We start from the raw sequence: 13,776 nt of genomic DNA, 5'->3' as shown, positions 1-13,776 counted from the left end.
GGCAGCCGGTATTTCTCAGGCTCCCCCAGTTCTGATGCGCGGTCCCGGTTGCAGGACATCTGGAGGGGGGCTCTGGAGAGGAAATCTCCAGCTCGCTCTTAGGGCAGCGGCTGGAAGTTCACTATGCGCCCTGCCATAGGGTGGCCGCCAGCCGCTCCACGGAGCGGGGCAGCGTCGCTCCCACCTCGGCGCTGCTGCTGCCGCCGCCCCCTCGGAATAGGGCGCGGGGAGCAGCAGCAATTGCTGCGCCCCCGATGCGGCCCACCAGCGAGAAGCGCGCTGCCAGCGCCTGCCCCAGCCCCGCTCCCTCCCAGAGCGCCCCGGGCCCCAGCACAGGTTCACCTCAGGACCCGGGATAGCAGCCTCAGAGCACACTCGGGAACAGCAACCCCGCCCCAATCCTCTTGGCTAGGGAGAAGCGGGGACCGGGGCGCCCCCGCCCCCCGGAAACAACAGTCCCGGTAGCACTACAGCCCCCGAGGCAAGGGGGAAGCAGGGACCGCGATCCCAATCAGCAGCCCGGCCCGGGGCCCCCCGGCACTTCTGCGGCAGCGCAACCCAGAGCTGCTTAACCCCCTGTATCCACATGGCAAGGATGGATCGGAAGCGGGGGGAGCGATTTGAGAGACCGCGGGCCTGCAGCTCACCTTCCAGGGCTGAGAGGCAACGCCGGACCCGGATTTCACCGCATCCGCGCCCGGCGCTGTACAGAACCCAAGTTTAATCCCCCAGACCGACCGACCAGCCACACCCCCCAGGCCTCTGTCACTCTCTCCCCAATCCCAAATAATCTCTCCACTATCACAACCAGCCTCCACCCAATAGCTCAATCCTCTAACGATGTTCCTCCTCTAATTCCCTAATAATCCGCCCTAATATCACCCCTTCTGTAATCCTCTGCTAATCCCACACCACCCCCAATATCCCAATCCCCTACTAATCCCCACCTATACCCCCAATATCTGAATCCCCTGCTAATGCCCCAGAGCCCCCCAATATCCCAATCCCCTGCTAATCCCGTCCCCACCTCTCCCGCACTAATCCCCCATCCCCACTTCTCCCCCAATATCCCAGTCTCCTGCTAATGCCCCAGTCCCCCCAATCCTCTACTAATCCCCCGTTCCCACATCTCCCCCAATATCCCAATCCTTTACTAATCCCTCTTCCCCAATATCCTAATCCCCAATCATTTCTCCCCCAATATCTCAAACACCCCTTTTCTCTAATCCCCTATCAATTCCTTCCCCCCACCCTTCCCCTCTCACAGCAGCACCACTCTCGCCCCCCTTTCCAACCTCTCAGACACAAAAAGAACAGAAACTACCGCCCATCCTGGCTGCAGGAAAGAGAGTCATTATTGCAGCCTGAATCCCGCGGTGGGGAGCGCACCGTCCGCCAGCCCGAGTGCCCCCGCATGACACAGCCGGGCGGAGCCGGCAGACCGGGAGAGCAAGTGACGGTGCCCTACCTGGATGCAACATACTTTGGAAATAGAAGATGACCAGGATAAAGGATCCGAAGCAAGTGACCAAGACCATCCTGCAAATCCTGTTCATCCTCATGACTTCCATCAGAGCCTGCTTCATGGCTTGGTCCCGGGGCTGCGGGGCAGGAGCACAGGGGATGGGGAGCCGGTTCGCTCTCCGCTCGGAGTTGGGGGGGGCGGAGGGAGCCCGGAGCGCACCGAGATGCCTGGAAGCCGGCCGGCCGGCTGCCTGCCTGGCGCCTCCTCCCGCTGCTGCTCTGGCTGATGCCTGGGTAGCAGCGCACAAGGGCTACTTCATTGGGCTGGGTGATAGTCCTAGGCTGGGCGTTACCACTCCCCGCTCCAGGGCCGGGGAGGGCGGAGGAGTTGTCTGCGCAGAGGGAAGGAGAGCGCCAGAGCGTATTACCCTGCTAAGAACATAGTCGCGTCCAGCTGCTCCCTGGCACGGCTGCGGGCTTCCTCGCGGTCCCAAAGCCACTCTGATCTGCAGCAGCTCCGCCTGCTGCATAGGGTTCAGGTCAGTTTCCAGCTCCAGGACAAATTAAACATGAACCCGCTCCCCTACATTTAAAGAGGGGCTTTTTCACAATGAGGGCGGGGCAAATCAACTTGACAGACACTTGGCAACTTCTAGGGAGAGGTTAAAGGATCTCCAGAGAGGGAATTTGGAGGGGGAGGACGATTCCCTAGGGGAGCCTATTATCACCCCAGGGTGGAAAGAGAAGACCCCCTACATAGGGAAAGGAAGTGGTTCCCTGCCCAGAGACCCGATATTCTTGGTTGAGGGGGGAAGTAATGGGAGATTCCTATTTAGGAACGATTTGGCTTGACTTGGGAGCTGATATTGGGTAGTGCACTGGGACACACACACACTACAGTGGAAATAAAATTCCAGGATGTGGAATCCAGATGCGATGGTGATGGGCTACTGAGGGGGGAGAGCATTCCAAATTCACTACTCCTCCCTGAAAGAGTCTCTTTCCTGGACTTTCAGCAGTGCAGCTCCTAAAGCCTTCAAGGGCATGAAGGGAGGTAGGGCTAAGCATTACCTTGTGTTCCGGGCCCTTCCTTTTCAGTCTTTATTTTGTTTAAAATTTCCTAGGAATGTATCAGATTATTACAAAAATTAATTTAAAAAAACACTGCAAAAATAACTTCAGTTTTCTGGGTAAATATCAGCATTAGTGGCAGACAGGGGGGCTGAAAAAAAATGTAGAAAAAAGTAAGAGTACTGAAAGTAAAGCAGTTTAATGCTGTGTCTTATTTAATGACCTGTACACGTATTTGTGTCTCTTCCCCTACATTGCCTTACTTTTTAAGCCAATTTACACAGACTAACTTATTAGCATAAACACATCTACCTAATGTAATGGATCTGATTTTGTTAAAGTAAGTGATATTTTCATGTACGAGTGGTCTGAAATTTGGGTAAAAAAATAAATCAAATCATAGCTTGGGGGGGGGGGGAAGCCTGAACATTTTTCACTAAAAATCGGTAAACTGAAAATGAAGGGCCTCACCTCTGTTGCATGCCTACACCCTCATTGGCATTTGAAGAGGAAGGCACAAATCCTGCCCTCTGTTATACACTGTCCCACTGAAATCCATAGCACTGAAGAAGTGCAAAAGAGCAAAATGTATAACCTCTTCTGTGGAAGTGCAGCCATCGCTGGAGTAGAATGTCAGATTATGTTTCAAGCTGGATGCCCAAGAACTGTTGTACACAAAAATCGTTACTCACTTTTGGGGCTCTCTCACCAAAGATAGAAAATAATTTATCTGAATGTTTGTGTTGGTAGATCAGCTATGGTTGAGGTACTCCTATTAGTTCATTTGCTCCCAATGATTATATTGTTTATTATTGCTTTATTAAGTGTTCAGTTACACAAATGAAAATAACATTTTATCACCAGTGACTGAGGGCTTTTTGTGCATGTGTGTAGGGGGGCAGTAGCTTTTTCTATTTTGTGACACAAATATAAAGGGGGTGGAAAAAACAGATTTTCCCCCCTTTTTCCATCCAAGGGAAGATGTAATGTGAAATATCCCACAAAACCAAAGTACATCCTAATCTGTAATAGATCAAAATTACAAAACATGAAGTCAGCTAGCAAAAATCTAAACCAAAGCTTTCAGGGTCCCAATTCAGCAGAGCACTTAAACAGCTGCTTTACTTTAAGCACCTGAATAGTTCCTTTGATTCCCATGGGGGGGCGGAGTTAAGCAGGTACTGAAGTACTTGCTGAATCAGGGGCAAAGTTCTCCAAGTTTAAGTGCTATTTAACATTTTTTACAGCAACATTTCCCAGTGCCATCACATCCCTGAAATCAGATCTGTAGGAAATAGAGATCAAAGCATTAGAAACAGATGGCTAAATTCTCAGTTATACCACTGCAATTCTATTGAAGTAATTGGAGGTTAACACAGATTCGTGCAAGAGAGAATTCAGCCCAGCATGTTTTTCTAATTACCTTAAATGTGAAGATCCATTGCCTATGTTTAGTTGCTTGGTTGGTGTAGTTATATTGAAAATGCATTTGCACACTAGATAGCCATGCGCCAGGGCCCACCCACATATTATTTGTGTGTGTTTGTTCACATACATTATAGATTGTGTGCTCTTAAGGGATACCTCTTGAAAACATGCCAGGGCTATACCCTCAGAGCAGAAGGAAGAAATTAATGTTAAGATACTACAAATGGCCTCAGCAAATAGCCAGTGTGGCTTTAAAATATGCACCTATCAGTACATGAGCTGCATTATGATAGCAAGTACAGTACATTCACAGTGGGAGAATTGGACCATGGCCAGGAACGTGGTGGGAGGAGGTAGCCCAACAGAGAGACGCTCTATGCTTTCTCTCAAAATTGAAAGCAAAACATATGGGAAGAGAGAGAAAATTAATGCCGCTAGAGGCAAAGATAAATTGCTTTATGGGTCTTTAAAACCCCCATTCATTGGGTAGGGTCCAACACATGCATCTGTTGTCAGGCAGCATGACAAGAACGCCAGCTATGCTGCCAGTGCTGGGGGGGGAAGGACAGTGCACAGGCAAAGGAGAATCACTCATACTAGAACTGTCACCACAAGGTTTCAAATGCCTTTACCTATGTGTAAATTTCAAGCCTCGTCCATAATTCCTTCTGGCAAGAAGCCTGATGTGCAATTACAGTGCAACAAGGCAGCCTATTCTCTGAGCTTTTGATGCCAGAGATCTCTTTGTGCTGGCTCTCTTACAGAAAAGCATATGGAAGGGAGAGGGAGCCATGGTCCTGAGTATGCAAATGAAACTGCACTTCCAGTTGGATTCAATTACCTGTTGTGCCTGAGTTGCATATGCCCATGTTTTTGGAAATTTATCAGATCATTAAGAAGGTTAACAAATGCAGAACAGCTAGAAGAGCTTGGACTGCACGGTAGGTGCTGAACACCCACCATTCACACAGAAATGTACAGGCACTAGAAGGGTTCAATACCTTTAAAAAATTAGACTAATGGCTTTAAGATCCTCAAGAAGATAGTAACCCAAGACCTGATAGAAAGTGAGATTCCAGAACAATCACCTCTTCAAACTACCAAAAAAAAAACCCCACAAGATTCAGGGATAAGGACTGAAAATAAAACTACAGGTGAAAACTCCACACAGATGATAGTAAACTCACAGAATAGTCTACCACAGGCAACAGCAAAGCAGCTAATACAGGCATATTCAACAAAAGCAAGGAAGGCCTATTAACACCATACAAATGTTTGATTAACAATATATTAGAATTCTTTAGTTACAGATTAAGTTACTTTGCTTAGTATTTGTCAATGTCACCTACCTTTAATGGCAGCTATCTAGGTCAATGGACTGGAAGGTCATCTTGTTTTTCTGGAGCTGCTGCAAGTATCTCTGTATTCTGTGCTGAAAATTGTTGTTTTATTTTGGGGGGCAGACAGGGTGAACTTCCTCCAGCAATACTCTTCCGTAAATCCGAACAGTCATCCTTCTGCTGCCTTCAGCAATCATACATTAGGGAAGCCACATCTCATTTTTTCCATTGACAAAAGTAAATCAATGTTCTAGTCCAAGCCAGTCACGGATCTCCCCCAAATGCCCTATAAGAGCAATAATGAACACAGTGTAAGATGAAAATGGATGTGCATAGAGGTGTATTTTAATGCACTTTCCAGGGAAACCCTCCATACCCCTTCCCAGTCCCTTGATCCCTTTCCATGCCCTTCCTTTATGCCACCCAGTTCCCTGCACTCCCTTCATCCTGCATCCACACCCCATTAGTCTCCTGCCTACCCCAGAGATGCCCCTCATTCCAAAATTAGTAATCATGACTCCATTGTATTGCCCCATTATACACACTCAGCTCTTCACCTTCCTAGTCCTCTGCTTCCCTCTCAGATTCCTGTTCTGTCCCCTACTCACTCCAATTCATGACACCTGCCCCACATTTCTCACTCGGTGCAGCAGATGCAGATTACTGCCTGGAATCTATGACAAGCCAATTATCAGCCCTACTCTGTATATGTGAGAAAACACCTCTTTACTGGGCCTGATCCCATTGACAAGCCAATTATCAGCCCTACTCTGTATATGTGAGAAAACACCTCTTTACTGGGCCTGATCCCATTTCCACAGATGTCAGCTAGAGTTTTTCCATCGACTTCGGTGGCAGTTGGAGGGGGCCCCCTATATCTTTGAATTGAATTCCCCACTAACAATCCATCTATATGAAATCCACTACGCCAACAACATTATGCACATCTGGAGATTGTAAACTGGTTCCTTTTGGAGATATGACGACCCCAAAATGCTAGGAACACTTTCAAAAGCTGAATAGATAGGCACATTTTTGAAACACCTTAACATTTGTATAACCTCTTTAAATACTGATCCTGCCAGGGACTCCACATGGGGCGCAGGGATCCATCACAGGATTAGGGCCTTGCTGATCTGTTACACACACACACACACACACACAATTAAAGTTCTATCCTGGGATGAGATGTGACAGGTAAGGTTTCCAGATGATGTTTCTTTTGGGAGAAGTTGGAAGGGTTGGAATTCAGGCTTCTTACAGGAAGCTCAACCTCAAAATTTGGAGCATAATCCATACTGCACCTAATCTATGGCCTAGGCTTGGTCTGCATGGAAGAGTTACATTTACGTAGTTCCATCGGTCAGGGATGTGAAAAAGCACAACCTTGACTAATATAGCTATGCCAGACTGCCCCACACATCTCAGTGTAGATGCAGTTATGTCAATGAAAGAGAGCTTTTGTTAACATGGGTAAATTTGGTTCAGGGAGCTAGTGTTCCTAGATGGACAGAAAAATGCTTTCTGTTAGTGTAGGCAGCATCTACACTATAAGGCTATGCCAGCACAGCTATGCGGGTATAGTCTGCTAGCGTAAACATATCCTTACTCTACACTAGAAGAGTATCTATACTAGTACACCCCCTAGTGTAGATGTAGTCATACTGCCAAAAATTGCTTTTGCTGCTATAGCTTATAGCTATTCTGCAAGCAAAATAAGAGATACCAGCAAAAGTTTTGTTTTGTTTTTTTGCTGGTAGCACTGCATCTACTGTAGGGCTTTTGCTGATGTCACAATATTATGGGAGGGAGGAAACACACACACATACTCACTAAGGACTGGTCTACACTAAGAAGGGGGGGTCGAACTAGGGTACACAAATTCAGCTACGTGAATAGCGTAGCTGAATTCGAAGTACCCTAGTTCGACCTACTCACCCGTCCAGACGCAGCGGGGTTGAACTCCGTGGCTCCCACGTCGACTCCGCCACCGCCGTTTGCAGTGGTGGAGTACTGGAGTCGACCACAGCGCTTCCGGAGTTCAAACTATCGCGTCTAGATCAGATGCAATAGTTCGAACTCCAAGAAGTCGAACTCACCGTGTCGACCCGGAAGGTAAGTGTAAACCTACCCTGACATAGCTATGCCAGCAAGAGTTGCTAGTGTAGACCTGGCCTATTTTAAAAGTGGCAGAAGGTTTGGTTTTCAAACAAACAAGATATACGTGGCAAGAATTGTGTTCATATGGTTTAAACAGGCTCCTCTGTGGGAGAAGGAAAAACATAAAATAAATACAAGAATAAAGTACTAACACTAGAAAACCCAAAGCTGAACACCTGTAAGATTTTTAAACTATTACTTGCATGTTTATTAGTTTCAGGAGGAGGAGGAGATGGGCACTGCAGTATTTTCAAACTGGCTTTGGTTGAGTTGTAGATTGCAAGGATACTTTAAAGCAATGGTTCTCAACAGGGGTCTGGAGCCCACTCGGGGCCTCCAAGAAGGGCCAGCATTAGACTCTCTGGGGCCAAGGGCAGAAAGCTGAAGCCCCACCACATGGGTCTGAAGCCTGAGCAATGTAGCTTCATGGAGGTCCCTGTGGCATGGGGCCCCAGGCAATTGCCCTGCTTGCTACCTCCTAATGCCAGCCTGGCTTTTATATGCAGAAAATCAGTTATTGTGGCACAGGTGGGCTGTGGAGTTTTTAATAGCATGGGGGGAGGGGGCGCTCAGAAAGAAAAAGGTTAAGAACCCTCTGCTTTAAAAGGAAGCATGACTGACTATTGGCAACATAAACTTAAAAAAAAAAGCCAAGTGTGTCTAAAACTTTAAAAAAATTTGATCAAAATGTCAACTAGCCTGATTTTTCACACCCATAACTCTTCCCACTGTAGTCAATGGAAACAGGAATTGCCACCAGTGGTCCATCTAGTTTAGTATCCTGTATCTGACAGTGATCGGTACCAGCTGCTTCAGAAGAAGGATCAAGAAACCCTGCAAGAGGCAGTTATGGGATAGCCGGCTATCTTCACTACCCCATTACTTAGCATTGTACTGCAGGACAGAAGCCAAAAGTAGCTGCAGGTGGAAAGCACCTCTGAAAACCACGTCCAAGGTAAGTTTTGAAATGTCCAGACACCACAGCTAATGCCAGAGCAGCCAATACAAATTCCTGAGGCAGGGCAGAAACTAAAATATCTGCCAAGCTCTGTCACAGTTCAAGCTCTTACTTCATGTGCTGTGCTTTTGCCATTTTTCCATTGCCAATCCAGGACACCTTTTATAAAGTGAAATTGTTGGAGTAGAGCTTAACCAATGAGCATCTTTGCTGACGGGGCCAAACCAATGCTCTGCAAGTTTTTCTGACCATGCCAGCTCCATTGTGCATTAAAATTAGTTGCATTCACACTCATAAAAAAAAGTAGTTTTAAATAAGTAACTCTCTTCCTGGTGATATTATTGTACCCTCAACTGAACTTAAGTTTCAGGTCTGATTCTCCTTATTCCACTAGCCATGGGCTGTTGCCATCTCCTGCACATTCCATACTAAGGATGAATTACATCGGACGGCTCATCCTAATTTTACTCTCACTCAGCAGGGTTTACTCAGGCTTCATCAGTAGTGTTCTTTAGTCACTAAGGGCTAGTCTACACTTACCAGCCGGCTCGACGCGGTGAGTTCGACTTCTCGGAGTTCGAACTATCGCGTCTAATGTGGACGCAATAGTTCGAACTCCGGAAGCGCCACGGTCGACTCCGGTACTCCACCACTGCAAACGGCGGTGGCGGAGTCAACCTTGGAGCTGCGGACTTCGATTCCGCGGCGTCTGGACGGGTGAGTAGTTCGAACTAGGGTACTTCGAATTCAGCTACACTATTCACGTAGCTGAATTTGCGTACCCTAGTTCGACCCCGCTTCTTAGTGTGGACCAGCCCTAAAGCAATATGCACCAGCCAGGAAGACAGGATGCCAATATCAATTGACTAGCAGGAGCAGCTCACCACCAGAGCAGTGCAAAGCTCATTCCCATTACCAGAGCTAAACATGTTCATTCTTACATGCCCAGATGAACAGAAGAACAAGTGCGATCATCCAAGAATCAAAGTCAGATTTGTCTTCAAGAGTAATGAATTATATTTCACCCTTGGTTTATTCCCATTCCATCTGAATCTTGATATGTTTACTAATTTTTTTTAAATATATTTATTGGGGATTGGTAGCGAAAGGTAAAATGGAGAACTTCCCTTTTTTTTTTTTTTCTTCTGTTCTACTTAGTGGAGACATCCCTATTCAGGAAACAACTTAACTTTGTATTTACATATGTACAATAAGTTTCATGGAAGTCAATGGGACTAAATGCTTGTTTGAAGTCAAGAATGTGCTTACATGCTTTCCTGAATTAGGCCACAATGGGACACGTGTGTGGGTGAGTGGGTGGACGCATGCGTGCACACCAGGTTTAGTTGCCATTAGTTAGGATGTTGTTGCTACCAGGGTAAACCAGAAGGAAAGCTGGATAGAACATGTAATATTTGTTTGACAAGGGACTTCCGCTTGTGACTATTGACTTCAAGTCCCTAGTAAAGTGATCTCTCTTTTTTCAGTGTTGGGAAAAATGGATTTCCTGGTAGAATGTGTGTATGTATATGTACTGGATTAAAATCTACTATGACAATCCTGAGGCTCAAGTTAGGATTAAAAGCTACAACTCCAAATTTCTTACACTAAGAGTTACGCACCTGCATTTCCCATTCCTGTTTGCAATAGAACCACTGGGAACCAGTATGAGACTAAATGGGGTGGGGGAGGGGGAAGTATGGGAATGACAATAGGCAATGTTTTTAAATAAAATGTCCCTCTCTCTGTCGGAGGGCCTGATCCAAAGTCCATTGGAAAGACTCCTATTGCCTTCAGTGGGCTTTGGAGCAGCACCAGGATGTTTTATAGTACATTCTTACATCTCAGAACTATTCTAAACAATAAAAGAATGTGACAGTTTCCGACTATAAGGTAGAGAACATAAAGACAGATGTGGTGATGCTTCTGATACTGTCTCGCATGACCTTCTCATAAACAAACTAGGGAAATGAACCTAGATGGAGCTACAATAAGGTGGGTGCATAACTGGTTGGAAAACCATTCCCAGAGAGCAATTATCAGTGGTTCACAGTCATGCTGGAAGGATGTAATGAGTGGGGTCCCGCAGGGATCGGTTCTGCATCTGGGCCTGTTCAATATCTTCATCCTTGATTTAGATAATGGCATAGAGAGTACACTTAAAGTTTGCGGACGATACCAAGCTGGGAGGGGTTGCAAGTGCTTTGGAAGATAGGATTAAAATTCAAAATGATCTGGACAAACTGGAGAAATGGCCTGAAGAAAATAGGATGAAATTCAATAAGGACAAATGCAAAGTACTCTAGGAAGGAACAAATCAGTTGCACACATATAAAATGGGAAATAACTGCCTAGGAAGGAGTACTGAGGAAAGGGATCTAGGGGTCATAATGGATCACAAGCTAAATATGAGTAAATAGTGTAACACTGTTGTCAAAAAAGCGAACATCTTTCTGGGATGTATTAGCAGGAATATTGTAAGGAAGACACGAGAAGTAATTCTTCCACTCTACTCTGTGCTGACTAGGCCTCAACTGCAGTATTATGGTGCCCAGAACTTGACACATTTCAGGAAGGATGTGGACAAATTGGAGACAATCCAGAGAAGAGCGACAAAAATTATTAAAGGTCTAGAAAACATGACCTATGAAGGAAGATTGAAAAAATTGAGTTTGTTTAGTCTGGAGAAGAGAAGATTGAAGGGGGACATGAAAACAGTTTTCAAGTATGTAAAAGGTCATTACAGGGAGGAGAGAGAAGAATTGTTCTTCTTAATCTCTGAGGATAGGATAAGAAGCAATTGGCTTAAATAGCAGCAAGGGAGGTTTAGGTTGGACATTAGGAAAAACTTCCTGTCAGGGTGGTTAAGCACTGGAATAAAATTGCCTAGGGAGGTTGTGGAATCTCCATCCTTGGAGATTTTTAAGAGCAGGTTAGACAAACACCTATCAGGAATGGTCTAGATCAGTGGTTTTCAAACTTTTTTTCTAGCAACCCAGTTGAAGAAAATTGTTGATGCCCATGACCCAGTGGAGCTGGGGATGAGGGGCTCGGGATGTGGGAGGGGCTCAGGGCTGGGACAGAGAGTTGGGGTGCTGGGGTGAGGGCTGTTGGGTTCAGCCAGGAATGGGGGGTTGGAGGGGGGCTCTGGGCTGGAGATGCAGGCTTTGGGATGGGGCCAGGTATGAGGAGTTTGGGGTGGCTCAGGGCTGGGGCAGAGGTGTGGGGTTCCTTTGGACAGCTCCCGGTCAGCAGCACAGTGGGGGTGCGAAGGCAGGCTTCCTGCCTGTCCTGGCACCATGGACCGTGCCACATCCTGGGAGCAGCCAGCAGCAGGTCCAGCTCCTAGGTGGAGGTGTGCAAGCAGCTCCATGTGGCTCTCGCCTGCAGGCACCACCACCCCCAGCTCCCATTGGTTGGAAACTGGCCAATGGGAGTGCGGAGCCAGTACTCATGGCAGAGGCAGCATGTTGAGCCCTGTGCCACCCACCACCACCACCGCCTAGGAACCAGACCTGCTGCTGGCCACTTCTGGGGAGCAGCGCGGTGTTAGAACAGGTAGGGACTAGCCTGCCTTAGCCAGGCAGCACCACCGACGGGACTTCTAACGGCCTGGTCAGCGGTGCTGAATAGAGCCTCCACCGCAACCCAGGGCCGAATCATGATCTGCAGTTTGAAAACCACTGGTTTAGATAATACTTAGTCCTGCCATGAGGCGGGGGACTGAACTAGATGACCTCTCGAGGTCCCTTCCAGTCCTATGATTCTATGCTAACTAACAGGAAACCAGAAGATGATGAGATTCGGATACATTTTATGAGAGGCCAAAAATGATTCAGGTACCTAGGAGCAGAAATGATGCTAGCCCTAAAGACACATTTAGAGAATGATATAAAAATTATTCACAAAAAATGACTTGAGAAAGATTTTTTCAGAAACTGAGGGGATTTGGGAGTTGTGGTGGATAATCAGCTGAATGTGAGCTTCCGGTGTGACTCTATGGCCAAAAGGCCTAATAGGTTCCTGGGATGCATAAACAGGGGAATCTCAAGTAGGAGTAGAGAGGGGGAGGGATATTTTTAAAAGTATCTAAAGGGAGTACAGTGCAAGGCATTCTCCTTGAGGGAACTCAGAAGTGTGCAGGGCCCCACCCAATCCCATTACCCCTGCTGTTCCGTATTATGTAGCGGCATTAGGGGAGGTCTTATGATGAGACTTTAGCCCAAATCCTCTCAACTCTGATACTCTCTTTATCTTCCTTTCATTGGACCCAGAACCTACAGGCTCCCTACCTTCCCAGCATCTAGCCAATGGATGAAAAAATTATCTGTGACTCATCCCTGATAGATGGAAACCAGACCCAATGGGAAAACATTTAGAAGAAATAGTGTTGACAGTGTAGGAACTGCACAGCTACGTTGAACTGAAAAGGTTGATAGACTTGGTTTTAGTGGATCCATTGCAAACTTTCCTCTAATAAGGACCAATCAACAGCAATTCATGCCTTTGTAGGATAGCTAAATTTCTAATTGCAGAAAACCAAACACCCTTGCCTCACCCCTTTTCTGAGGTCCCACCCCTTTTCCAAGGCCCAACCCCTGCTCACTTTATCCCCCATCCCTCACTCTCCCCACACCCTCACTCACCTCACTTATTTTCACCGGGCTGGGGTACAGGAGAAAGTAAGGGCTCCAGCAGGCTCTGGGCTGGGGATGAGGAGTTTGGAGTGCAGGAGGGCTCAGGGCTGGGGCAGGGGATTGGGATGTGGGAGAGGGTTTGGGGTGTGAGCTCCAGACAGTGCTGACCTCAAGCAGCTCCAGGGAAATGGCATCATGTTCCTCCAGCTCCTAGGCAGAGGGGGAGCCCAGGGGTTCTGCGCACTGCCCCTGCCCACAAGCGCCACCTCACGGTCCCAGCCAATGGGAGCTGTGGAGCCTGTACTCGGGGACGTGCCTGCAGGCAAGGGCAGCACGCAGAGCCCCCCAGCCACCCCTCTTTCTAGGAGACAGAAGACATGCCGTCCACTTCCTGGGAGCCCCACGGAGCCAGCCTGCCCCACTATAGCCAACTAGTCTTTTAGCAGCCCAGTCTGCTATGCTGACCAGAGCCACTAGGGTCCCTTTTTGACCGAGTGTTCCAGTCGACAATGGGATGCCTGGCAACCCTATGCCTTTGGCACCCCTTTATGATAGCTCTAAGCAGAGTGCATTGGTGTAGGTTATCTTCCCTTTGAAGGCCAACCAGAAGCTTCAGCTAGCACAGAATGCAGAAACCCATCTTTGGAGTGGCATGGGCCATTATGAGCACACCACACTAGTGTGCTCAGGTATCTGTGTTCGCCACCTATTCACTTCT

General features: G+C 47.4%; 1 protein-coding gene across 11 annotated transcripts in view; it reads right to left on the bottom strand.

Moving 5' to 3' along the window:
• The window catches only part of CHST11 (carbohydrate sulfotransferase 11), a 280,383-nt gene that overhangs the window by 252,382 nt on the left and 14,225 nt on the right, over window positions 1-13,776 (bottom strand). For 8 of the 11 annotated variants that reach the window (XR_005583681.1, XR_005583680.1, XR_005583679.1 and 5 more), the window contains exon 2: window positions 5,313-5,589. Coding sequence is in view for 2 of the 11 variants with exons in the window: in XM_039484636.1 (XP_039340570.1) it covers window positions 1,469-1,586 (118 nt within the window). In the remaining 9 variants the exon portion in view is untranslated. Of the gene's footprint in view, window positions 1-1,468; window positions 1,760-3,067; window positions 3,201-5,312; window positions 5,590-13,776 lie in introns of those variants that run through there. The other 3 variants (XR_005583682.1, XM_039484636.1, XM_039484646.1) reach the window with 3 other exon arrangements.

The sequence above is a fragment of the Mauremys reevesii genome, linkage group 1 (assembly GCF_016161935.1).
Source record: "Mauremys reevesii isolate NIE-2019 linkage group 1, ASM1616193v1, whole genome shotgun sequence".
Classification (NCBI taxonomy): domain Eukaryota; kingdom Metazoa; phylum Chordata; order Testudines; family Geoemydidae; genus Mauremys; species Mauremys reevesii.
The sequence above is the reverse complement of the archived record's forward strand: the minus strand, read 5'-3'. Positions and strand labels throughout refer to the sequence as shown.